The sequence below is a fragment of the Ambystoma mexicanum genome, chromosome 11 (assembly GCF_040938575.1).
Source record: "Ambystoma mexicanum isolate Mex_15411 chromosome 11, UKY_AmexF1_1, whole genome shotgun sequence".
NCBI lineage: Eukaryota > Metazoa > Chordata > Amphibia > Caudata > Ambystomatidae > Ambystoma > Ambystoma mexicanum.
The window spans coordinates 1247797543-1247824881 of NC_090934.1; the positions used below are offsets into that span (position 1 = coordinate 1247797543).

At 44.6% G+C, this 27339-nt stretch overlaps 1 protein-coding gene across 7 annotated transcripts in view; it reads left to right on the forward strand.

The window, feature by feature from the left end:
• MYO9A (myosin IXA) overlaps positions 1-27339 on the forward strand; it is a 1154601-nt gene that overhangs the window by 556983 nt on the left and 570279 nt on the right. For all 7 annotated transcript variants that reach the window (XM_069624659.1, XM_069624658.1, XM_069624661.1 and 4 more), the window contains one exon: positions 192-326. In XM_069624659.1, the coding sequence (XP_069480760.1) occupies positions 192-326 (135 nt within the window). The remainder of the gene's footprint in view (positions 1-191; positions 327-27339) is intronic.

The window sequence follows — 27339 nt, forward strand, 5'->3', positions numbered from 1 at the left end:
CAACCGTTCTGCCTGTGAACTAAAGCTGGTGCTCCACTTGCAGGGGTACGGTATGTGTTTAGCATTGTTGCATTTTCCTACTAGTATGGGCTGACCTGTACATTAACCAAGTGTGGATAGCTAAGGTTTGAAGGTGTCTAATGCAATGTGACGATGCAGTGCTATGTTGCTCAGTTTACTTTGTCTTTCAGACCTTATCCATCGGGGTTTTGGACATCTTTGGCTTTGAAGATTATGAGAGTAACAGCTTTGAGCAATTCTGTATCAACTTTGCAAATGAACGTCTTCAGTATTACTTCAACCAACATATTTTCAAATTAGAACAGGTAAGTCTGGCCACCATCCACATAAATGTGTGGCTTACTCACAGCAGGGGAGGGGAAATGTGTTATTTTAAGTTAAGGGAAAAGGTTTGTTTAGTCATCTGGTGCATAGTTAATCTGTGGAGATGACATTATCTATTGGGTGACATGAATTGTGTTCTTCTGATGTTGCATTTCGCCCGATGGAACCGTTTCATCAGTCAGTGCTATTGTATATATCTGCTGGTAAGGCTGTGCGCAATGGGTGATGTTATAACAAATGTTCTGAGAGTATGATTTTGCTCTCTTCTCTTTAGGTCTTCCCCCCGTGTGTTGCAGTGTGGTGTTTCTCATGCATTAGACATGAAGTGGGATTGCCCCTAAATGTGTTTTGCTTCCAGGATTTGTAGGTGAATTATTGGCTGGGGGATGTACGGATTAATAATACTAGTGTCTTAAGGAGTTCCCAGAGTGGAATGAATTATGAAAATAAAATGTATTGTCTCTGCTACCAGTGGCTGAGGTTTTGTACAAGGTTCTCGAAGCATAAGTCTTGACGTGAGAGTCTGAAAACCTATGATCTATCTTTTGGCGTTGCTTTGATATTGGCACGGTAACAATATTACCACGCTGTAGCTATCTTTCATAACATTGCTTGCATGCCTTTTTTCTTCTGCAGAACGCAAATTGCTTTGTTGGATAACATTAGATAAGATGACATTTCAGATCAAATTCCAAAGAAAGCACACACAAAATGAAACCTATTTGTCTTGATAATTGCTTGATTTATCTCTACGTTTCCTTGGTGCTACAGGTAAAATCGAGAGGCCAAGACCAATGAATGTGCAGCACATTTCAGAATCCCAAATTTTCTGGTTCAGGGTTACTCTGAAAACACTTCTGTGGTTAAATATTTGGAATTGTGCGCTTGTTTCAGTTCTGTATCACACGCATGAAGAGGTTTGTCTGCATACTTTTTAGGAATTTAAATTAAGTGGCTGCTATCAGTATACAGTCTCTCACAAAGAAACATTGCAAGTACACCATAGAGCGAAACCATCTCTAATCCTAAAATAAGGCCTCACATTCTATCTTCTTTTTCTGTACAATGTGAGAAGCAGGATGCAGCAATAAATGGGCACGGGGCCCGTGTGCATGTCCCAGCTTAACTTTTTGAGTACATTAATACATCTAGAATGTGACTGCTACACCCCCCCCCCTTCACATTCTGCCTCAACACCTTATATGAAGGGAACATTTACTACTGTCCCGATCATCGAGAGCCTTTAATATTTGTGATCCATGTTCGTTTTTTTAGCTTGAAAACCCTATCGATCCTTAATTTTTTTTTTCAGGATAACTGCAACCAGCACCCCATTTTTGGCTCTAACCTACTGCCACTCCAAATGATGTAATGACTTATGATAGTTACTGAAGGCTAGACTAGTTTTTAACAGTGGAAAAGTTCAGTAGCTTTATCAGGATACACCACGTTTAAATCACAAGGATTCGTGGTGGAGGCTTCCTGTAGTTGAAAGAAAGCCCTAATGGAATGTGGTAATCTACCAATGGCAAGCCCTTTTCTAGCTGGGAGCTCAAAGAGTCTTGTACAGAATGCGTTCTACTTTTGAACCCATTCACAAATGTTCTCCAAAACACCTCTCCAACAAGGTCGTTTTTCTGGTAGCAATTACATCAATTCCTGTGGGGAGTCACCTGCCGGCCCTGCCAGCTGATTAACCTTTTGTCACTATTCAAAAGGACAAGATGGTGTTCAGAACGCACCCATGCTTCTCCCCAAAATATATTGCCAGGTTTCATGTGAACTAATCTATAGAACTTACAGCATTCCTCCAGGCTCCAGAATCAAGATCAGAAAAAAACGCTGCATAAACTATAAGCCTGAAGGCTGGTCATGTTCCATATGTGGAGACCCAAAACAATATAGAAAACAAAAAGCAATGTTGTGTTTCTTTTGCAACAGGTCAAGAAGGCTGCCCTGTCAATAAAGCCAACATTGCCAGGTGGATTCTGCAGTGCATTCCAGAGTAATGTACACTCACGCAATATTCTCTGTCAGCAACTCTAGCATTCATGTCCATTGTGCTACTAGGTGCCATCTACAAGGCTCCAATCTGGACATCAGAATCCACATTAACAAAACAACATTGTATAGACGTGCAAGCAAGAGCCAGGCTCTTAATTGGATGAGACAGTTCTTCTGAAACTGTTCTATGTGGTAACACGTACAAACCCACTATCAGCTTACATTACTACCCATTCATCTATACACCTACACAGATTACCAATCCTTACGCAGTTACCACCTTTTTGGTGCTTCGATCATTAGAGTAAACCCCCCCCCACCCCCCGGCTCCCTGATATGGCAATACTATGCTTTCACTCGCCACAGGAAAAAAACAATACAAGCTTGTAGGCACTGAGGGACATAGTGGGTACTGGCACACGTACAGTAGGTATAGCACGATCAGAATGCCCTTGTTAATGCCTACTTTTACTTTTGGAAGTTAACTTGGAATACTCCAGACCTACCATTAGACGACAGACTATATCAGTTTGTTTCCAAGTTGACAGGTCTTTACATTATTGCTTTTACATTGTTGTGTATTTGCAACGTGCTAAAAGAATGGGTGCAGAAGCATCATTTTACGTAATATTATGAAGTACATAGTTGTGTTAACCGGTAAAGATATGGAATAATCAAAGGAGATAATGGAAGTTCCTTCCATTGTAACAGTTTCCTTTCTATCGAGTGCGGCTCTGAGCATTCACCAAAGCTTTCAACTTTTTTTCAAACTGAAAATGTTCTTCGAAGAGCAAAATGTCACCTGTATGCCTTAACATAGAGAGGTGCCTTTTGTTAACGGAAGGGATTGGTCCCTTCGTTTGGTTTTGCCTAACCCTCCCCTTAGCACAGTGGAAAACCTTTCTGGTAAATATGCCACCTTTGCTGTTAAAACCTCGAGGAAAAGAACATCTAGGAAAGATGATTGATGTATGTGTAGTTTACCTGCTGATTTTCACAACATAAAGCACTGCCAAATTGTCGAAGATTTCCCAGCATTGATCGGTACAGCTGGGTAGGAATATAAAGCCTGCCACATAGCCCCTTTGAAGTGCCTAGGGTTCCATATTTCAGGCACCATTAGCGGCTAGCTCGGGCATTCCCAGGATTGCCTCAGAACATCAGCGGTGTTGGAGCTGAGCTTGCCGTCATCTTTTGACACACAGATCTTCAATCGCTAAAACTATGAGCACAACATGTTTGGTGTTGAGAGCTTTACAGTAATTTTGCTCCCTGAGTTGAGACCTCAGCTGCACAACACTGTTCACGTCACGGTTGAGTTCAAACCTCAGCGTTCTCTGTCTTGATGTACAGAGCATTTCTCTTCAGTCAAAAAGTGGTGTATGACTGTGCCAACCACTACACAGCCCCCCATGCAAGTGCTCTCACAGCCACCAGAAGACACAAAGACACCTGTTGACACAAACACCTTGCAAGATCCAGAGAGGCACAACAAACAAGTACAGAGTCAGTAAGACTGCACCTTCCAGGCCATTTATTAAGGCTTTCTAGACCCATCACCTCGCCAAACCCATTTACTCCTCTGAGCCAAACTTCTTTGGCCATTGGCTAATCTACACTGTCCCTCAGCTCAGTATCACACCAATTGTCTCCAACAAACGTAGGGCCTTATGAGTTTAAAGGTAATACAGCGGTAATTCCACCTTAGCGACTTTGGAGCGTACACACACACACACCATTGGCGGTAATGGTAAGTTCCCGACTTTAATTCTGCCAATTCTGGGCAGAATAACAGTTAACGCTGTACGATTGTAAGGCATTCATTCCACATGCGGAATTACCGCTGGTGGAAATAGCGTCCTTGCTGAACCGGGAAGCACGGCAGCTACAATTTTGATAAACCCAATCCACTGCTAATACCCCACTTCCAGTTGCAATCCGCACCCAGAAGGGAGTGGAAATATGTCTCGGGAGAAAGGGAGGTACCCGATCTGCAGGTCCTGACTCGTGAGGTAGTGGCCCATGCCAAAGAGTGGCATATAAAACATCTGGCCAGAGGAAGGCAGCAATCCGGGCCAGCATCCGCGACAAGGTCACGGTAGTGAGCACAGTCCCACGGGACAGCGAGGACTGCAGACAATGCTGGAATGTCCACAAGGCCAGGGTCCGCAGCCTCCTGCCCAAACACCAGCGGGAGACATCTGCCACAGGAAGCAGCACTGTGAACCCCATTGTCCTGACCCTGTGGGAGAAGAAGGCCAGCAGCATCCTCCGCATGGAGGGGATCGAGGGTGTTGGGAGTGCTGAGGTTGGAGCCAGCAGCCATGGCAAAGCAGTGAGTATGAATGCCCGCCGCCCTCTGTCAATGCATTGGCCAAATGGCATTCTCAAGTATGTCACTCAGCATAGATGGGCCCAATGTACAGTGGAATGTGCCACCACATGCACCCAAAGGCAACTATGAGTAGCACCCGTGTGTGCTTGGAAAGGCCAAGTGCCAAGTGAACCCCCAGCACAACCGCATGCACATACCACATTGCCAGCCCAACAGGCAAAGAGCACATGCCAATGGGGTGTACACCCTCAGCAGACTCTACCCCCCCATTGTATTGCCCATATGCATTGGCCTGCAATCGACCATACACATTAGACCACATGTTTGTATGATGTCCTTCCACCATGTAGCATGACTGACTAGCAAGCTAATGTACAAGTATGCATGATGACTAACCGCATGTATTTGTCCATTGTAAGGAACCTGTGGGCGTCATTACTTCCTTCTTGCAAATATCCTCTGCTCAGGTGGACAGGGGAGGGCCATCGCTTTTGTATCCCGACTCTGGGAGTGGATATGCGAGGGAAAATCACCTGGATAGAGGAGATTTGGGGAATGGAACGGGGATGTCCTTGGGTGAGACGTGGTATCCCACGTTTCCATTTCAACCTTCAGTCCCAGCAGACTTTATGGGATATTCTCATCCGTTCCCCTGCTCTGCCTTTCAAGAATAGCATGGGAGTTGCCATCAATGTATTGAAACTAGGAAGAGATTAAATATGTTTTCTTATTCATGGAAGGTAAACGCATATCAACCCCCTAATATTGTTTCAGAAAAGCATCAGGCTAAAAGAACACAACAAAAAACAAGATTTGTGCATAGTACTCCTCAGTCATACCACTCTAGTACTGAGACGAGGAAGCGGCAACTACGAGTTGTACACACTAACATTCAGTTACACCACTCTGGTACTGGGACGAGGGGAAGCCTGGAAACTGTTGGGAGGGTCAAGCATGTCCAGAGCACCAGTAATTGTGGTCAGGCAATTGGATTTAAGGGCTCGCACCTGCAACCTGTTAATAGATCACAGGTGCATAAAAGGTGAAGCCGCCAGCAAGCAAGGGGAATCCAGCAGGAGAGACGCCGGGCCGGTGGAGGCGGGTCTGAGAGAATTCCTGCACAGAAGGGGGCTGCCGAGGAGGGTCCTTTGTGGAGGCCAGGACGCCAGCAATTGCCATGGAGAGACCGTGACCATGGGGCCTGAGCGGGCCATGAGGTCAAGGCTGCCAGAGTCCCCTCTGCATAATGGCGCACACAGCTGGAGCTGTGGGTCACAGAGGACTTGCACGTACTGCCGGCCACCAGTAGCACCCGCGAACAAGGAGCAGAGCTACCAGCAACCTACAGCAAGATTCGTAGCAGGTGAGCGCCGCTCGCAGAGCTCCAGGTAAGTGCGCATGGTGCTACGAACAAGGAGAGAGACCGCTCGGAGGAGCGGACGAGTGAATCAGAGGGAACACTTGCACCGGGGCACTTCTGGGCTACCACAGGGCATATGAGGATGCCAGCTGATTGGAAATGTGTGAAAGTAACGGTGAACCCGAAGTGAGGAGTTTTTGAACATTACGAGTAAAAGCTAATTTATAAGTAATGGAACTGATATACAAAACCAACATTATTGAATACCGAACTAAAGGAAAGCTTTAATGAGCATATGAAAGAAATGAAAGCCTGTGTGAAATACACATAATGAACATTGAAAAGCAAGTTATGAATAAAGTAGAAAACAAATGATGAGCTCTAATGAGAATTGTGAAAGTAAGGTGGTGGAAGAGAGTAAGCACCACGGATTGAATTGTATGGAAGAAACCATTGTGAAAAATCCAAGAGACTGTAAAGGAGAAGCCAAAATGAATCTGAACCAAAGCCCATGTGCAGAGAGGAAAACACTTGTGTGGGCAAGGGAACGTAACCATGTCTGCAAAAGCCAAGGAAAGTAAAATTACAGCATCTCCACTTGTGAATAAGTTTGCTAAAGTGTATGGGAAATTCAGCAATCTGTATCAACAGAACTTGAAAGTTTCTAAAAGTTAATATGGAACTGGTTTTGAGGATTAAGAGACTTGAACTGATTTTGAGTTTACAAGCTGGAAGAGCTGACGTCCTGGGCAAGGGAACCCAAGACCTTGTGAACTGCATTGATGCCTTGGGAAAGGAACCCTGAGGCTTTTTTGGAACTGTGTTGTCTTATTGGGGAAGAAACACCTGTGGTCTTTTTGAACTGCTTTAAACTTGGGGAAGGGGAGCTGGAAAGTAAGCCTATAGTTGTAAGAAGCTCAGAACTTTATTTGGAACACTCTTTCCTTTGATGCCAAAGGGTTTCATGTGACAATGTCCCCACAAAAATGTCGCCATTCAAGAATGGTGCCGTTTCTTTGCAGAGACATTATCATAGGGAACATGCGGGGGACACCCCTGCAGCCCTCACCAATTTCTTTTTTTTAAAGGGTGCAGTGGAGTCCCCCACAACCCCGCTCCCATTTACCCTATGTATTGTCCCCATAAATAATGTCGCCTATGCCGTTTTCCGGCGACTATATGTATGGTGACATTATGTATACAGGGACAAAATTACCTGATAGCTGCCAAAGTCCCTACACATTTTTTAGCTTTAGTTGTGAGGGCAAGAATAAGTTTTGGACACAGACATACTTTTAAGTTGAACTTACTGACTTGGACTATCCTTAGTTTTTTTAAGTAGGGAAATCCCAACTTAGCATAGGGAAAATTAGGCCTTACACCATCCTGACATTTAAGTTAATAAACATATTTTGTTTCAATCTTGAATCTGTTTTCTGTGTCTCTCTTCATGATGCCTCCACACCACTCAAAAGGTTCACAGGCAACTCAGGAGGAGGAAGCAGGCCCATCTCGGGAGGCTAGCTCAGGGGCAATGCACTTGCATCAGAAGCAAGATGACGGGGAGCAACACGGGTTCGATCCCTGGGTCCGCGCTTAGAAACCTCTGTGGTTTAAGCTTTTTATAACAAATTATGATTGCAATCTACCTCCCCTGGCCCAGCTCCCAGTGCAACGGTAACAACCTCCAACCCTGTACCACCCAGCAATGGGAAGAGCAGGAAAAGGGCAGGAGTGAGGCACTAGGGCCCTGCACATGTCACGGCTCCTGATGGTAGTGATACCAACGCAGCTGCTGCACACCTGACACCTGCAACCGCCACCCAACAGCTGGCCGCTGCGATTCTCCCAGGGTAGCCAGACCCCACCCACCCAACTCGCCCATGACATCCCCTCATCACCTGAGCAGGACGACCATCCACATGTTCAGCGCGACCTGGAGTCAGAGGGTGACACAGATGCAAGTGGAGGTGACAGGGGTTTCGACTCACCCTGCTTCAGCCTCGGCCGTCACTTTAGCCCACAACCCAAAGCGCAGCTTTCACTGGATGCAATATGGAGGAGGCTGGACACAATGGAGCAGTGACAGGTTGTCACGGTTCAACCTTTGTGGTCTTTCTTGCATGAACAGAGGTTTCCCCATACGAAAACGGCTTGCCTCCTCCCTTCTAAGATGGCTGCCACGCTGGACAAAAGTCCAGGCTTGTGTTTTCCTCCCAGGCTGACTGAAGGTTACAAAGGTATCCTGCACTGAAGCCGCTGCGCATCTCAACACTAGGGTATTGTGTTGCCTTTACCTTTGCACTTCCGTGTAGTGTTTGTTTCTGCTCTCTGTGCCTTGTTATCCACTTTTGTTCCCCCTTTGTCTTCTATCCTTGGAATCCCCTGCTTTCAGCCTGCCGCCGGATCCCGCCTTGACTCTTTGCCTTACTCCTCGCTGGATCTGGTTTTTGCCTGCATTTGTTTTGTACTCCAATATACTTTTTGCATTCTTAACTTTGTTGTGTTGCTGCTCTGTGTATTTACTTTTCATTAACCAGAGCCTGCTCCTGCTTCGCCTTGCCTACCCGCTCACTGCATCTTCCGTTTCCTTCTCCTTGCTCCTTTGTATACAGGAACTCTGTTCCTTCAACATTTCAACCTTGTTCAGTGCGTGTAAGTCGAATTCTTCAGTAACTCATACTTCCCTTGCCTCCTGTTGGAAACACATATTGCAATTGGACATTAGAAATCCACCTCTTGGAACCTGGACTTTACCATCATCCTGTGGGTTTTTCCCTGTTATGGGTTTTTTCCCACTTGAGTCTTACTCCGGGTTTCTTACTGGGCAGCGTGGCTTCTAGAGAGGGACGGCCATTTCTTCAGGATTCTAACTTACATCAAAAACGTTGGCAGAAGCATACCTCTTCATCTCCTTCGTCTGCCTGAACTCGGGTTAGCAAAAAGCTTGACAAAGGTGCACATGGAGACAGACAGACACCCAAGTGCATGGTGTGTTAGCGATAGGTGTTGGGGAGAGGTGGAGTGGGTGTATGTGTGGGTTGCAGATCTGGCAGTGGCGGAGGTGGGTGGGGAGGGTATGTTGAGGATGTCTTTTGTCACACTTACGTATTAAATTCCAGTTCACTCGAACCCGATTGGGGTTGTTTGTCTGATAATTGTTCGCAGAGAACTGGCCGCAATAAATCTGCTTGCATTAGAACAATGATCAGACGAGCAAACAACCCCAATAATTATGAAACCGAAATGCGTCCCCTACTTACCCGTTTGCTTGCCTCCAAGTCCTCTGCACCCGTGCAGCGTCAGATCCGTCCTTCTAAAGTGGATCGGATCAGACGCTGCATGGTCCCCTTTTGTTTTTTCATTTTCTTTTCGGTCCCCCGCCTCCCATGTTGATGAAGCGGGGGACACCCCTGCAACTTCCCCAATTCCAAAAATACCGAACATGGGCAGCGGGGGAAATCCCTGCAACCCCCGCTCCACATGTTCGGTATGTTTTATAATCGATCCAATGGTATTGGCCGAATTCGGTCAAATGTACTATTGGATCAATTATAAACTAACCATTTGGCTAATAACCTTGAAGCAATGCTAGGACATTCCTCATTGTGTGATTGTGATTTATTCAATACATAGCTCTATACAAAGGTGAGCAGCATGTGACTACTAGTCCTTGCCGCACAAGGCAACCATCGCTTCCCTCCTCCTGCTCACTGTGTGGCAGCACTGCACCTGCAGGTAGTGAGTCATTGTCTTCTGGGGTGGCATGTCCTCATTAGGGGGTAGGGGGACATTTCACCTGAGGCAGATGTAGTGCAGCATGGCACAGGCAATAAATGTTTGTCCAACCTTCTCTGACCTGTACATCAATGTCCGTCCGGTGTTTACACCAAAAACGACCCTTTAGCAGGCCTAAGGTCTGCTCTATGCACAGCCTGGTCCTGACGTGTCTCATTGTAGGCCACCTCCTTTAGGGTGAACAGATTTTCAAGACAAAAAAACAGGACGGCCAACAGCATAAAAGGACTACCCACGCACCCCTCCTACCCCTTCTTACCCCAACCCTCCGCTCCCACAATCCCACAGTATCTGGATAAAATGTGTTTGGTTTTATCAGTTGATATGAGCACATAAATAACAAAGGAGCTGTTGCCCTGTTTGACATTACATGCCTTGCTATTCACTTCTTTCTCACCGAGTGTCTGTGGTGCAAGCATGCATGCATTCATGCATATGGCTGGTACCTGGAAGTTTGGGGGTTCGAGACCCATCCTCAGATTGCAAAGGTCTTAAAATATAATGATGTTTATTTAGTTCATAATTGGTGGTGGTTAATAAAAACAGGACTGACACCCTTCTGTGTGACAAAACCGGGACCGGGTTTTTATATAAGAAAACTCTCTGGACAGGGGACACAAGGCACAATTCTGGGACAGTCCTGGCAAAACTGGGACATCTGGTCACCCTAATCCAGAGTTACCTGCAAGGGCACAGGTGTCAGTCACAGTGCATTGTGGACGAGTTTCCTTTTCAAAAGGCTTGTTGATTGACACGCTCTTCATGCATTTTGTCCGCATAGTTGTACAACATGGTTTTCTAGCCCAGTAATTGAATATAGTGCCATATACTATGGGGGTACATATGCATTGCCGTGGTACACTGTGCGCACAGCTCTCAGGCAGCAGTCACTTTCATGGCCTGTGATTGTCATTGCGGGTGTACGTTGCCTGTGTTGGGCCTGTGCATTGCTATCGAGCATGTGCCCTGATGGGCGATTTGTTCTTGTGCGTGCTTGCAGTTTCTGCTTTCCTTCCATTATAGCTTCACCTACATGATTGTCAGGTTACATTCAATCATGCAATCACTTTCTGCTACTGTTGCCTTGTCTTTGTGCAGTGTTGAACTGTGACATTGGATGTGTTGGTATGTGTTCCCTATTCATTGTGGTTCATGCAGTCCTATGTGTGTGTATTACTTAATTTTTGGGGCGATATGCAGCACTGGTTTACAATTACATTGTCCTCCTTGGCCTAGTCCTGTGGGTTGGTGGCTGTCATGTGCAGATTGAGAGGCCAGGTCCTGCATATACAGGGCCTTGACATGGCATGCATTGATCAGTTGTGTTGATGCCCTCCCTCCCCCTTTCACTAAGCATTTTACTAGTGCTGCAAGATTAGTTGGTGTGTACTCACCCAGTATTCATGTCTGTTGGCCTCTGTGGCTCTCCATGTATGCAGGTAGTGTGCTGTTCCACAGGGCCATGGCATCGTGGGTGGAACCAGAGAAACGGGCACAGCAGTGTGTGATCACAAGGTCAGCATTGGAGGCGACCTGGACATTCATGGAGTGATACAGCTTCCTTTTGCGGTATACATCTTCGGATGCCTGGGGGGTCACCAACGCCACATGGCTGCATTCCAGAGCTGCTATTACGTTGGGCAGGTCGGCTGCAGGGGAAAAACATGCCTTTGTGGCATTTATCGGTGCTGGGGTGGTGGGCAGGGAGATGTATCGGAAGGCATGGCACAGGAGTGCTTCAAGCACCTGCACAGGCACATGTGAAAATGTAGGCTGGAACATGCCATGCAGCATGCCCACAATGTGCTTTAAGTTGCCAGTAGCAAGGAAGTGTAGGACCGACGCAAGCTTCAGCAGCGGGCTTAAGGCAGTTATGATCCTGCTCTGTATGTCATCATGGATCAGGCAGCGTAACTCATCGATGGTCTCCTTGTTTAGCCGGTACAGAGTAATCAGCTGTTTGTCAGTTAATGCCAAGGGTGACGGCCTGGCCTGGGGAATGTGTTCTTGCCTTGCATGCCGTGTCCTCCTCCTGCTCCTCTCTGCGCCCTTTGCTGCTGTTCCTGCCTCTGCAGCTCAATGTGAAACAGGAGGAGCTGCATGTCCCAGTTCACAACAGCTAATGGCAGCATGGGGTTGGAGAGTGTTTTTGGGTCAGGTGCAGGCCTTTTGTAGTCTTTCCAGGTGTATTGGGTGCACCTGGGACTTGTTTTCCATCCCCTGTATTCTTGTACATGCACCTTTTAGGTGGAGGTAACTGCACTGTGTTTTTGGTGGTATTACCGCCCTTCTTTGGCAGTATTTTAACTTGTAATACAGGAGAAATACCATTTTCATTCTCAGTGATAATTCCGCCGTTGGAATTAGCCCCGGCACGGATTCCTCCATATGCTGCCGCTAATTCTGCTAGCAGAATTAGGGCTGACTCCTTATTCAGCGATATGGTAAAAGAAGCGGTAATTTCATTGCTGCCACTTTTTGCATATACCCCCAAACTCAAGATGAGGCCCTTAATCTTTGCAGCGGTTTCCTAGACAGTAGCTGTGAAGCTGAATATCGCTACCTCCATTGTGCAAGGGCCCACATCACTTATATTTGAGACCTTACAGCCTTTGCACTTCCACATTCTTAAATCATTTTGGTGCTGACCATTTCAGAAGCCACCTTGGGGAAATGTCTCTGTCCAGTCCTTGTTGTTCATTGATAGAGATATCACAAAAATACAGGGCCCCTGACTTGCACTCTTTTCCTCATTAAGAGTCTTCCCGTAGATTAATTGGTGGTGTTGGTAGCAAGGAAGACATTTACATACTCATCTTCTTAGTCATCGTTACCTACTGCACCGGCAGACAAAGAGGAGACTTTGATGACTTAGTTTCGCAACGTTTGTGGGACAATGCAATAGAAACCTTTCTTTTTCATTCACTAAGCTGACTTCCGACCCAATGACAAAAACATTTTCTTGACATCACAAAAGAGGAATACTTCGTTTCTGACTAAACAATTAGTGTAGCATAGATGTGTCGGAATTGTTTGCACAATGCTAGTCCCATGGTCTGTCACTGTGGACTGGACAAGACTAACTGGTCTGAAAATTGATACCTGTCAAAACCATTAGACCTCCTGTCTGTTTTCTCTCATTTGGGCACCCACACTACTGAAGTGGCGCGCTTGCAAACAGAGGCATACACCCTTGAATTCATGGGCTTGGAGCTGAAGAAGCAGCAATGCAAAGTGTGTTCTACTGTAACCAGTGGTGGTGATTACACCAGTGAATTCAATACCCCTATGGTCAGCAATCTTAGCAGTTCGGGAAAACATTGAGTTTGCATTGAATCATTCAAAATTTTGGGAAATCCATGCTAAAGAGCCATCACTTTTAGTGCTAAGCATGACAAGTCCAAGCCTTTGACCTTGTCATTAGGTTTAAAAAAAAAACTCTCCATGGGAGGAAGATGGAGCAGGAAGGGAAACAGTCCGCCATGAGGGCGCCAATTCCTGACCTTCCCCTATGTGTCTTTGTAGACTCCTCTCTCCCGCCTTACCTCTCAGTGCATATACCCACCAGTATTTCGCTTTGATTCCAAGAGGTTCAGGAGTAATGCCAAGAAATGTCAGTGAAAGCCAAGGGAGCAAATTAACGCCAGAGCCACCCGCTCTGCGTAATGAAGATGCGAAGAGGAGCCACCACCACCCCACAGAGACCCGACGGGGGGAAAGGCACAGCTAGGGCCAAAAAATTGACCTGCAGTGTGAGCATGGTAGAATACACTGACCAGCCCGCATTGCTGAACAAAGCTACTCTAGACCACCACAGACCAAAAAGAAAAAAATAAAGAATACTTACCCATGTGAGAAATCTGACGACGTTCTCAAATTTAACCCGCTTAAGACCCCCTCCCCCTCAGGTAACCAAGAGAAGGGTAAGACTGCCAGATTCTGACCACGGCAATGAGCCTGCGAAGGGGTACTACTGGGATGGAGGGTCTTTGAAGAATGGAAATGTGATGCCAAAGATGAGATCTGGCATCCCCTTTTTCCTAATCCCAATCTATCCTACCTCCCCTCTACTGTCATAGGATATCATCATGCATGTCTTAACCCACCCCAAGATCTTCCGTCAGACATGCACGTTCAGAGGAAAGCAAGAGAATATAAACCTCTTTTTCTAACTATAACCCGAACATATCCTCCTGTCCCTTTATCATAAACTACTGTGAGAACCAATCTTTTCCTTCCCTGTTAACCTCATTTACTGAGGGTACCAGAGTGAAAGAACCAATTTCCTATTCTAAGAACACCCCTGGACCAGAGATATGGTATCCCCACTTCCTTGACAGTGACATTCCAAGCCCCCCCTCAACTTAGGATGTATTAAGACACACAATCTTCTTTCCCAAAGTATCCCTCAAGTACTGTAACGAAGAAGAGGAAATCAAGAGGAGTACAGATTTCCTATGAGAAACACTATGATACTGGGAAAAGAGGGTGCAGATAGAGGCACATCAACATCTTCATAGGCCATGTCCCACTAACCAGGACAGGCAGGGTCAGGCAATTGAAATCAACCATGCCCACCTGCAGCCTATCGAGTCTTCAGGAGAGTAAAAAAGTAACACTAGCAATCAGCAAAGTGACTAAGTTGGGAGGAGAGCTGAGGAGCCGTAGCTGCCCAGGACCAGCTGGAAGAAACAGGGACGCCGAGATGCTGTGTGAGGAAGCATCCGCGAGAAGCGTAGCGAACAACCCCTGGTTCCAGCAAAGAAGAGAACACCAAAGAAGGGAGCCGGGAGGTGTGCTGAGCACTTGTTCCATTGGTAAAATGAAATGCTTGTTCCCCCTGGGCCAGGATAGGAGCCCAGGAGTGTCTGAGGAGCAGGTGGGGAGACCCTGACCTCAGATTACAAAGATGTTAACCCAAAAACGAAGAAAATGCCACAGATGATTGAAGCGCAGTGAGAGCCCGGTGTGTATTGAAATAAGCAAGCAAGATACAACGTTGCAGCCCGAACGCGTAAGACTGGGGACATGTCGGATGAAATTGACAAATGAAATTGCAAGGATGCATAGTGGCAGAGTGGCAGAGTGGTCATGTTTATGATTACACATTCTCAAATAACTCTGTGTAAAGAAAGGAAGTGTCTGCAAAGAGGGGAGCTGTGCGTGGACACAAGAAGTGAGCGAAATAGAGATCCTAAAAAGGGGGAGCTGTGCGAGAAATGAAGTGGGAGCAGCATCCCCAAAACTGATAAACGTGTTGTCACCAGGCGGGCGATTGATCCAGGCTGGCAGCAAAGACCCCAAAATAAGCAAAGAGTGTTGGAAAAGCATTGGGGTGGCCACCAGGCAGGAGATTGATCCAGGCTGGCCGCAGAGACCCCAGTATAAGGAAAAGAGAACTCTATTAAGGATAAGGCACCTTAAAGGCCGACCTGTAATGGGTGGACAGTGCGGTCTGACTGCGGCACAACCAGGGGAGCCCAATGAAAGCAAGAAGCTGCACAATAGTCTGAACTAGAGGGCTTCTGGGTTCACAGAAAGGAGACCCGGAGAAGCCTAAAGAACTTACCAGGAAAAGGTACAGTGAACTTTTCTTTGCCAAGTGAAACCTGAGAGACTTGTGGAACTTTATAATCCTGAGTGCCTTAAACTTGGGAAAAGGAGCTGCAGAAAGGCTCAATTGCCACATTAACTTTACTTTTCATATTACCGAGATGGCCAAATCCCATTTACCCTATTTTTCTGTAGAAGTGAGGACAAGCACAGACAGTATTTTGTTTTTGGACTGACAGACGTAGACTTCCTTTATTTTTCTTTCTGGTAGGGAACATTCCCATCTTAGAGTTAGGGCAAGTTGGGCATTACACCATCCTGACCATTGACAATAAAGGTTTTCGAACTGTTTCATTTGTCTGTGTCGTCTCTTGATACAATGCCTGTCTCGCCTGTCTCACACCCACGCCTTACCATTTCTGGTCCCCGGGAACGGACCTCAAACAACAAAAAAGACATTGAAGCACTGCTATCTCCATTACGCAGCAAGTGAGACAGGCTTGCACCCCTTTTGTAGACTTCTTTCTACACATACAGACACTGGGAGGGGAGCTACACATACAGACACTGGGAGGGGAGCACAGAACAGGATTGGACCGGGAGCGATGACCAATCCCTAGATGGAGTGGAGAATATAAGCACGGGACAGGAAACAGATAGTGTGGGTTGTCGTGTGTGGTTACAGGAGCTGGAGGTTATGGGCCAAGAGCGCAGCAGTAGGAAGGGGGCGGGGGGTCCCGTGGCTTGTTGAGGGCGATTTGTGCATCAGGTGAGGTATTGCCTTAGGAGTGATAGTGGGTCTGCAGTGTGAGTGGGTGCATGTGTGAGACAAGTATAAAGAGGATAATGTAAGGTTTGAGAAGGTTGGTCAAGGGGAAAGGAGGTTGACTGAGTAGTGGTGTGGGAGGAGTAGTGTGGAAGAAGGCAGAGTAGTAGCATTGTGGGAGGAGTAGTATTAGTGGGGTTAAGATGCAGAAAGAGAGTTAAGATCAAAGTATGGAGGCAGAAGAGAGGAGGAGTGAAACATTTGAGGGACAGAAGATTGGTGGGAGGAGCTAAGGGAGAGGAAGCAGGTAGAGTAGACGGATAAGGTGGGTGTGGAGTGAAGCCAATTATATCCTACAGAGCAATTGCAAGGCACTACCATAATCCCTATTAGAACACCAACCTTTGGTGAGAGTGAGGAAAGGGGGTACTGAAGGAGTCGGCGAGCCTCCATTTAGGGACCCATTGCTATTTTCGGAGCTTAGACAGTAGACAATCAGTAGCACTAACCAAGTATTACAGATGCCTAGCCTAGTGAGGAGGTTTGTGGCAAGACAAGCGAGGGAGGGAGGGAGGGATGGCCCGAGCACCTCCAAAATCTCAGACCCTTGAACTGTCATTGAGACTCTGTGTTTTCTGTGGCACCTGTGACATAAGGTACTTCCATTCAGCCTCAAATCTGCTCCATTCTTTTTTTCTCTAGATGTACGTCCGTGGTTGCTGCTCACCTAAGAAACATCAAGAGAATGTATGTCTACCGCTACTTAGGCAATTGCCTTATAAAAGGAAATTTGTGCGAGAATGCACGGAAAGCTTTTCAGATTGGGCACCAGGTCAGTCAGAGCTTGGGATTTTATGTGAACCTGAAAAAGAGAGTCCCCAACCTTAGTAGAGGGGCTTCAATACTTGGGGCTGTTACAGACGGAAACAGCCCAAGAGAATCTCCTTTGGCTGAAAGACTTAAATCGTTTCACCAGAAGTGCTTCAATCTGTAACTGATTTCAAACTCATTGATGAGACAAGTGACCTCTTTTCTGAGTTCCAGGTGTCCTACATCTTTATTGTTCCAAGCACAAAGCTGGCCGCATATGCAGCTATTGCAGGAATGTCAGGAGGATCAATGGTCCTAGATCGCAGACATCTGGGAGGAGAATCTGACAGTCTCCACAAAAGTAAAGAAACCATTACGCTGGTTATGCTGAAAGTTAAACTTGATAACGGTTGTCCCCTTCAAGATAATCCCGAGACAGGCAGTGGTAACTGAATCCTGACTGAATGTCTGTGGGCCTACATGGTGAGATGTCGACTAAGGCAATCTGTTCCAACCAAGAGAAAATCTTCCACATCAACCTCTTGGAACGGGGGTTCGTATACTAGGCTCAAGTGTTTGTTTTTCTCCACTACATCCCTGTACTGTGCTAATCTTGATGGAGAATATCACGGCAGTGTACTCCCTGAGGAAACTCGGAGGAAGGATACTGTTATGTTAATTTATGTAAACGGTTCTTGTAATGCACACTGTCACCACTTGCATGGTTCATTGGCGCTTTGGCGGCTCTGTAAAGCAAGAGGGCGGGGGGGATTTAGCAGAACTCTGCAGGCAAAAGAGGCGAGAGAGCTGTGATGTGCTGTTGGCAGCTTCCGTTCGGTTGACAGCGTTTGCTGCGCATAGGTGTGTTTTTCAGTTGGTAGTTGTCATGTGATGTTGTGCGAGGCTATGTGTGGTTTGTTTCGTTGTTGTGGTGTAGTGAAGTATGTGCAGTTTTGTTATGCTGTAGAGTGATGCTTGTGTTTAGTTAGGAATTTGATAGGTGTGTGCAGAAGGATCTGTTTTTTTAGAAGGGGTTGTTAGTGGCAGCACCCTATCCTACTCCCATCTGTTTTGATTGACTGTAGCATGTATCCCTTCCCCTCTCGTGTATTCCGGTGTGATACACTTGTCCCTCCTATGATGTGTGCAGAATAGGCTCTATCTTCCCCTCCAGTATATTTTCGGTTTGCTGCAATTGCCACCTCTACAATGGTGGCTGTTTGCTCTCCTATAGAGTGGCCTGTTGCGAGGTATGGTGTTGGGTATAATTATTTTTGTCTTGTTTTTTAGTTTGTTCTTTACTCTATTGTGCTTATCAGTGTGTGCTCTGTCGCTGTGTTGGTGTTTGACAGCATGGTTGCCTAGAGTGGTTTCATTCCATTTATCCTTTCTTTGCGTTTTCTCTCACGTCATTCTGTTCTCTTAAAGTTGTTTAGTGGTTTTTCATTCAGTTTGTGCTTTGTTTTGGGCCTTAGGGGCCCTTTCCCACCTCTGACACTTTCTGAGTTTCTGTTGGTGTTGTTATTTATTTAATTATATATATAAATATATTCCTTGGTGGTTTGTTGTTTGTAGTTATTGTCAGGTGGAGAGGAGGCGAGTGTGGCTCGTTCGAGGTCTTTTCGGTAGCAAAGTGGGTTGGGGGAAAGGTCCTAAGGGGACAGGGCTACTAGGTGGTTCCTTAATGCTGACTATGGTGGACTCCCCCAACTTAGAGAAACATCAGTCGGAAAAACACCCTGAAGTGGGGTAAAACAGTCTACGGTTGAAGACTTGGACTTGAGGCACCAGAGAAGTATGGCGACCCCTAAGAAAACTGGGACAACGTGCTGGGGATAACACCTAGAATTGTAGGAATCAAAAGTGGGAGGAAACACCCTGGAATGGGATACTGTCAGGTCCATATCTTAGATCTTCTTGCAGGAGTGATGCTGGCCCACCAGACCCCCTTGATATGCCTGCTCAATAGTTCATAAAATATAAAACTACCCAACAGGCAAACCCAAGGGGAATGGTGGAGAAAATAACAACTGCAGATCTTCACTGTTTCTTAAGACACGACACTGGTTCCCAGAATATTAGACTCAGTAGATGGTTAACTCTTTGTAACTGGATTGTGGAAGTTTCATCAGTAACGTGTGTCTGTGAAATCTAAGCACAAAAAAATATACAGATTAAATAAACTCTTTTCTGTATGTAGACTTCTGTTATTAATAATATTAACAAACTATTATCATGTACCTGCTGCCTATGCTAGATTGCTGATAGGCATTTATAGTTTGGTTTTTGTATTTTTAGATGCTGTTCTGATTTCTATAATTGAATTTACAATGAAGGTCAATATTCAATATTCTTGAAATGCTTTGGATATTCTTTGAATTTATGTTGTAGAAAGTCAGAAGCTTGCTTGCTTGAAGAATAAATGTTTTACTATAGTTCTCAAGTCTCTGTTAAATAACTCTTCTGAATAATTCTACTATCAGCTTTTACTTTCTTGTATCTGCATATGTAAATATCCTTCAAAACTGTATTGTAGACTTTGGATGCTCCACGGAGGTTAGATGGCTTGATGCACAAAAAACGAAAAAATTCAGCTGATTAGAAGACTGCGACGTACGCGCACTCAGAACGAAGTAGAAATAATGACACGAAGCAAAAATAAGCCGCGAGCTCAAACGGTCACTGTAACTCGTAGCAACACTCAGTAACCGCTCCACAAAAAGTAAATGAATTCACGGAGAAATGCCGGAACTCAACACGACGCCACTCGAAACGCTACTTGACAACACTAGTACGTTAAACCAGGAAGTAAAACTTTAAAGTGGAACGTACGAGCATACTCTAACAGATTCCTGACTAGGATTGTATTCAACAGTAAATGAAATAAAGAGGCGCGTGTTATAAGTATAATACATCACAATACTAATTAAAATAACATGCGTACGTTAAGTGAAAATATAAAGCTAAATTAGAAACAAAATGTCACAATAAATATCCTGACCTAATGCTCTAAAACATCTACACTAAACTTTCATTAACCGTAGACGCAGCCGCGAGAGGAAAAAAAATAAACGCACTTTCGTTTCCCGCCCACGAAGCCACGAGAGGAAAAAATAAACTTACATCAGAATTTTCTTTCATAGAATATGCGCGCAGTAGAGTTAAAATAAATGTTCTCAAAAATCAATGCAGAAAAGTACAGTTTCTTAGAATTTAAAATAAACTACTTCCTGAGACAATTGAAGATAGAAACATTTCACTGTAGATAACTTAGCTTGCTTCATCTGTAATTTGGTCTTGAAGTTTCAACAAGGATATCTTCATAAACAAAACTTCTGTAGAAATTAAGTTCATTGTAAATTCTTTCTCAAAAAAAGATTTTTATAATAACTTATGCTAAATATCCTAAGAGCTACATAAACTACAACCTTCCTTTAAAGAAACTGGAATGAAAGGCAGTTTAGAATGTTGTGAAATGTTCCAAACTACCTCATAATATTTTTCTACCAATCACTTGTGTTGCACTGAACCTCCATCTTGGTTTGGGGAAGTAGGCACTTCCTGTATATAGTTGTCATTAAGGAAACATATCTCAATATTGACACATTAAAATACTAAACCCAAAATCAAACATCACTCAACCAATGCTCCTACTAATAATGTAATAATGATTAAAAATAAATGTTTACTTAATTCTTTTGAATGCAGATTTTCTACAGTAATTTCTCATTGAAAATCTAGAAATGTGCCATGGAATCCTGACAGATACAACTGTGGTGGAGAGGCACTCCGAGCTGAAACTGTGCTAGAGGGGACACCACCTAGCAGAAGAGGAAAAACAGTAAATGTAGAGACCCCTATAAGTGCGATAGAGCAGCTATGGAAGTACTTCTTGATTTAACAGCAGGCATAAAAACACAGATTTGAGAAACCTGGCAAGTGGGAAAGAACGCCTACATTTGAGACACAACTGCTGATCTAAAACACACATTTGAGAGACCTGCCAGGTGGGGAAAAAATGCCTAAGTTTGAGACCCAGCAGTAAATGGAGAACCACAACACTTGGGCTACAGGGAAGAATGCAAAACTAGTTCTAGTTCAAATACATGGGAGTGCTGGGTTCTATAGGTTAACACGAATGGTAGGGTTCTGATGGAGCACTGCAATTGCCTACCTTACCATCTCCACGAATGCAGAGTGAGGATCGGAATAAGGCGCAGCAGAGCATTTAAATAAAAAAAAATCTGGACAAAAACTCTGATGAATCGCTGCAATTCATCTCTTCTCCCCAAGAGGGATTCCCCCTGTAGGGCTAGGGAGGTAAACCCGCTCCGCAATACCCTCCCTAGGGATAGAGGCAAGCAGGTCCTCACGGGGAGAGACTCCCTCTTTGGGGACAAGGACTCCCGTTCTCAGGAGGAACTCCCCAGAGGACCCTTAAAGATAATACCAGTATATCTTCCTGATGACAAAACCTCTGAAGAACAAATTAAAATGTGTTACTGTCAACCTGAAAGGGAAAATATCCTTTTTAAAATCTGTCTACTGGGACGAAGAAGGCCCTATGGAGGCAAATAGAGCCAACGAGAGAAAGAGAAGAAGGAATGGCTTCTTACGCAGGGGAAGCCCTCAGCTACGTCATCACGGAGAGGGGCAGAGTCTGGGGAAGTGAAAACACAGCCCGTGAGATTCAGAAGGAGACACACACTGGCTATGAGCAGCTGAGGCGAGATGTGCAATGTTCTGCAGTCGTGCCGAGCCCAGATCTGTCAGGCATGCTACGATCGGTAACAAGAAACGCAGCAGGGAAGAAAGCGAATGGACAGCTTCCCGAGAAGACCTGAGATAGAGTGGTGGAGTGACCATGGGAGATTCGCGGTGGACCGCACATCCAAATAACTACGCTGAGAACAAACCCATACAGCGAACTCGGGACTGGAAACCCGAGATAGCAGGCGGCCAACTAGGAAGAAACGAGGAAAGAGAAACTGGCGAAGAGACGCAAGATGCCAGGAAGGGGAGAAAAGGAAACTAGTTCTGAACCTGTGTAGAACCCGGTGACGTTAACCCTGAAAATGGAAGGTAAGGTGGTAATGGGACAACCGGGGAAGGGAGTGTGAATCATTACTGAACTACTACTACTCGTCAGAGTCAGGAGAATAACAATGTAGGAAGAGTGAATGAGAATCATTACCAGAATGCTCATACTCGTCACAATCAAGAGAGTAAAGCGAACCAAGATGCAGTAAGAGAAACTGAGAATCCATTATAATCTCCTACTTGTCGCAGTCAGGAAAAGGAACATACAAGAAGAGTAGTAAAAAGAAACCTACAAAACAAATGTATTGGAAACTATCCAACTGATTATAATGTATATCAAGAAGGTCCCAAGAGACAGAAGAGTTTTTAATAAAAGAGGACTGTAATAATAATCAAACTTTGTGAGAATATGCCAGGATGCTGAGAAGGAAAGATACAAGGGAAATGAACTGTTTAGAAATATAAGAAATATCCCAGAGGGGAAGAATACTTTTTGAAAAAAAAAAACAAGGAAAGAGAGAAGGCTCAATCATTATAAGGAAAAGCAGGAGCAGAAACCCACAGTCAAGAACACCTTAAACAAATGGATTGAACTGCCAAAAGTGATCATCTGTTTAAGAGTGGCTGAAAGACAAGCCAAGAAACCTCAGGAGACGGGAGACCTTCTCCTATCTTGGAATAGTGGTCGGGTAAGATAGGTTAGAGTTGGACAGTGGACGGTTCTTCATATATAGACATTCACTGACGACTGACAAGCACCTTAGTTTTCTTAGGTAGGGAAGCCTTGTAGAATAGGGAATGAAAGGCTTTATGTACATTTTTTCATAAAATCATGAGAAGAATGTCTAATCAGAGTCCACAAGCTTCTTCTGACCTACCACAAATACCCATAGCCCTGTTATGGTAATCTCGAACAACCCTGCATTAGCTGCTTGCAGGGGGAAGCTGGCCACAATTGCAATGCACATACCAGGAGTACAGACTGTTCAGGTGGAAACCCTTATCATTGCTGGAAGACCATCAAAGATTGTTAGAAGACATTGTTGTTGCAGACATGCTCACCTGTTGTGGTACTCACGAGCTTGGTCTATTTGCAACATTTGATAATGCAAAATGAAGAGATCCACATTCGGATTAATGGAGAGACGGTCCAATGAGTAAGCCTTTTGGATTGGCTTGTCAGCAGAGGTTCTGAATGCTTTTCTTCCAATTCCTTCCCACCCTAATGTGACAACCAATTGGAGCAGACAAAACCAGCAATGCTTCAAATAGCCCCTGCTTGCCATCCACTCGTAGTACCCATACCATTTGTACTTAAACTGTGGTGAATTATCTTCAAATATATATGCACTTATGTGCAGTTCATGTGCATAGATGTGTATTTTATAGGGAACGAGTAAAACAGTTGTAAAAAAGTCAATGAATAGAAAAAATTAAAAGGCGTGGTCGTATGGGGACTTGCTCCCCATTTTCAAAGAAAACATGCAAATTCACAAATGCAAATGTGGAGATATGTAAATGCAGTAGTTGGAAAGAAATTGAACTTCTTACTAGAGGGGTCATGCAGGAAGATTCCATGAGGGTTGGATCTGCTGTCCAGTTTGAGGGCTTGCATACCTCTAAACTTGTTAGTGTAACTTGACCACAGGCCCCAAATACATTCAGCACAGACATCAAACCCTTCATCGGCTCTGTGTACATCATCTGAGTTTAGGAGCCTATACACTAGAGCAATGTATGCCTTCAAGTGTATAAGATTATTCTTGTGGTGCCTGCTGAAAGGCCGTGCTTGCATTACCTGCTGGAGAACTGCCTTGTGTGGGGTCCCTGAGCAGCTAAACACACCATCAGATCTCCTGTCCATACTCTTAATTACTCCATAATGATAAAGGGGCAGCATTTAGCTATGGCTAAAATGACAAATGTACTAAATCTTCCAAGGTGTTAAGAAGGGTTTGTCAAGGCTGTGCATCAGACCCCCTCCTATTGACCATCTACACGAATGCCCTAGATGGTGAATTGAAAGCTGTAACAACGGACGTACCCAGGGTAGAAGACATTCCAATCCCGGTCCTAAACTAAGCTGACGATCTGGTACTTTTAGCGCGTACTCCTAAAGCACTGAAGTTACTCATACACCTTTAAACAGATTTCATGACATGTCTGCACCTAACAGTTAGTGTCATTATATCCAGAACTATGATGATCGTAGCTAATGGACATTGTTTGGCCATTTTTACTCCGAATTGCCTTAAGCTGGATAAGTGAAAACCTATAAATATCTGTGAATTACCTTTTCGGGAAAAATAGTCAGGAAGAGCCCACATCGATACTAAAAAGATGGGTATGACCCAGTTTTCGGGGGCCTTAATTATCACCAGAAATTGGTGTGGCATTTGAATCACTGATCAGACTTCATACAGCTAAATCAAAGGCGTTTGCTCTTTATGGTACAGATATTTGAAATTTCAGAGATTTAATGATTTATTTTTTCAATCTCAAGACAACGTATTTTTGAAACGTCTTCTTTCTCTTCCTCTATCTTCACCGAACTTTGCTGCAAACAATGAACTGAATATTGGGTACATCTTTGATGGTTTTAAATGTAGATCCCTATCAATGTGGCCCTCTATCTGGACAAGCCAGATAGTAGAATATTTAAACTGGATTCCTAGACAGATGAATCGATTTCAAATATAATTTCCAATATATTTTAACTAGGGGTTTGAGAGAATGAATACTGGCTTTAATGCATTTACTGCAGATTCTGGATATGGTAGGAGCTTGGACAATAGAAAAGTATCTGCGGACTGCCAAACGTACAAGAAAAGCTGTGTCTCGATAACTATTTTAAAAATCTTTATGAAATGTTTTATTCTTATGTATTTTTTGTCTATTTACTTGTATGGCCTAATTTGAAATAACGTGTTTATTGAATTGAACTACCTGCTAGACAGAAAAGGTACTACCCTACCCCATCTATCTAAAAATAAATTGTCATTCTTTTCCCTCCTTAAAGGTTATTCAAGTAACTGTCAGTGCTTACAGGAAGCCTTTTTTTTCTCTACTGCTCTAAACAAGGATTGTGTACATGTATTTTTTTTTTTTTTTGAAGAACACTACAGTGGTGATGGACGCAGGGTAAAAGATGTATAACTTAACATTATGGCTATACTTATCTAAGTGAAAACCTCTCTTGAGTGAATCTTGGAAAAAAGAAAAGACCCTGTCTGTTGTACTCTTATCCTATCACAGGAGAATAAATGGAGGCTCAACTTTCACAACTCTGTATTAGGGGTGAACTGGTTGCACCTGGCAAACCCTGTTTGCTAATTCCATGTTTAAAAGCATTCAAAATGTTATTTTTAGATCCATGATAGACTGCTGCAGCCTGGTTCATCGTATCCTTTTTCTGCTGCGACAATTTATTATGGTCATTACCTGCTCCTCCCAATTCCTCCTCTCGTGCGGTGGGCACCCTCACAAACCTCATAGGCCCATCTACCCTGCTCCCTCTCAGTTCCCCTCTTCTGTGCAGGGGATACCCCGCAACCCCTGGTCGTAACTCTCCCGCTAGTCCGCTACTGCACCCTGCTCCTCTTCCTAACCCCGTCCCTGGCATGCCTTCTTCACCCTCCCCCACCCCCGGCTTCACCCCCTAGCCTCACTCCCTACCTTCCCAGGATGCCCCGCCACTCCCTGGGTTGCTGCACATATGCGCTGTAAGCACAGGCCCAAGCTATTCAGTGTTGATGAATGTAATACATATACCCATGATGGAGAACTACAATTAAACGTGTGTAGCTATTCCTTCTGATACATGGCAGATAACTGTATGCCAGGCCAGGGATATTTGGGTGTTTTAATTCCCTTATATGCAAAGAGATGCGGTGATCATGTTAGGGGAAGCTTTCTGTATCTTCGTTGTTTCTGCTGCCACGGACTTGTTGTTAGTGGCTTAGTTCTGTGGCTGTCTTCCATTGACAGTTGTAACCTGTCTGACTCATTGCTGCTGCTTGTTATATTACTTCTGGCTCTTTGTTCGGTTGCTGCTGCTTTTTCTGTCCCTTCAGGTTGGATGATGTTTCGCTCTTTGTTGTGTAACTTTGTTCCAAGTCAAGTTAGGTGGAACCGGCCTGCCTCTTTTATCCATTGCAGGACTCTATGTCCATCAGGTGGTATTCTCAATTGTCAATTTCCATCAACCCCATGCTTTACTTGTAATTCAGTACTTGTGTGCCTAGTTCATCTTGCAGCTTGACATTTCTGCCTCTGATTATGTATCTGTCCAATTTAAGGGAGCATGAACAGCACCTTTTACAAAATTTAAAATCGTTAAACAATTTTAAATATTCTGAAAACAGGAACAGAGTTTATGGAAAGGCAAGGCGGAAAAAGTGAGTCTTCAACAAATGCAGAAGCAGTGACACACCTGTAAGGTGGATTCACTGTCCCTGGCATTGAGGGGTGATGATATTACTTTCTGGACTCTTTTTAGTCTTGTGCTTTCTGGAATGTGTGTTGTTTCGTGCAATTGATAATGTTGGTGTACTGGGAGATGGAACCTTTGTCGAGCTTTTTGCCAGTCATTGCTTTTCATGTCCAATGACATTGCACCTTTTGTGGCATGCCTTTCTCTCTCTGCTACGATTTGATCTATCTTGGCAGTAGGGCTTGTATTTCTTTGTACTCTAGTGTAAGCTGTGTGCAGTCATGTGTGACTGTCTTTTGTATGTGTCCTCTGAGGTGGGATCTATTGTAGGAGCCATTTTTCTTGTGATGTACAGTAGGATATATGTGTCCATGTCATGCTGTCTTTTTAATTTAACTTGAAGCCCAATCTGTGTTACCACGTGGGATTGTGTTTTTGTGTCCTTGGAAGCCGACTTTGCAGCTTCTTTGGAATGTACATTGTTTGTGTTTTCTCAGGCAGGATGTTTTCAACCATGCAGGATTCTTGTTTTTTGGCTCATCAAGTGGCTGCGGTTCAGAGTGGATGTGTGTCTCTCATTCTGGGTTTCATTAGATGGGTCCTATGTGGCCATGAGTGTTTCTTTTGTTCAAGGTTTTGTAATGTTCACTCTTGATGGTAATGCAGTATTGTCTCTTTTTTGCATTTTGCAAGGTAGGATGTTTGTGGCCATGTGGGAGTGCCTTATTTTGTCCTCATACATAGAGACAATATGGCATTGTATTTGTCCTCCAGTATGATTTGCCAGATTGCTTTTCTTGTCTTCTCCAAGCTAGAATCACAATGGGGTTCTTTTTTTTGTTTTCTCACAGGAGAGTTCTGTGTGGCTATGGAGGATTGCCTTTCTGTAGTCTGTG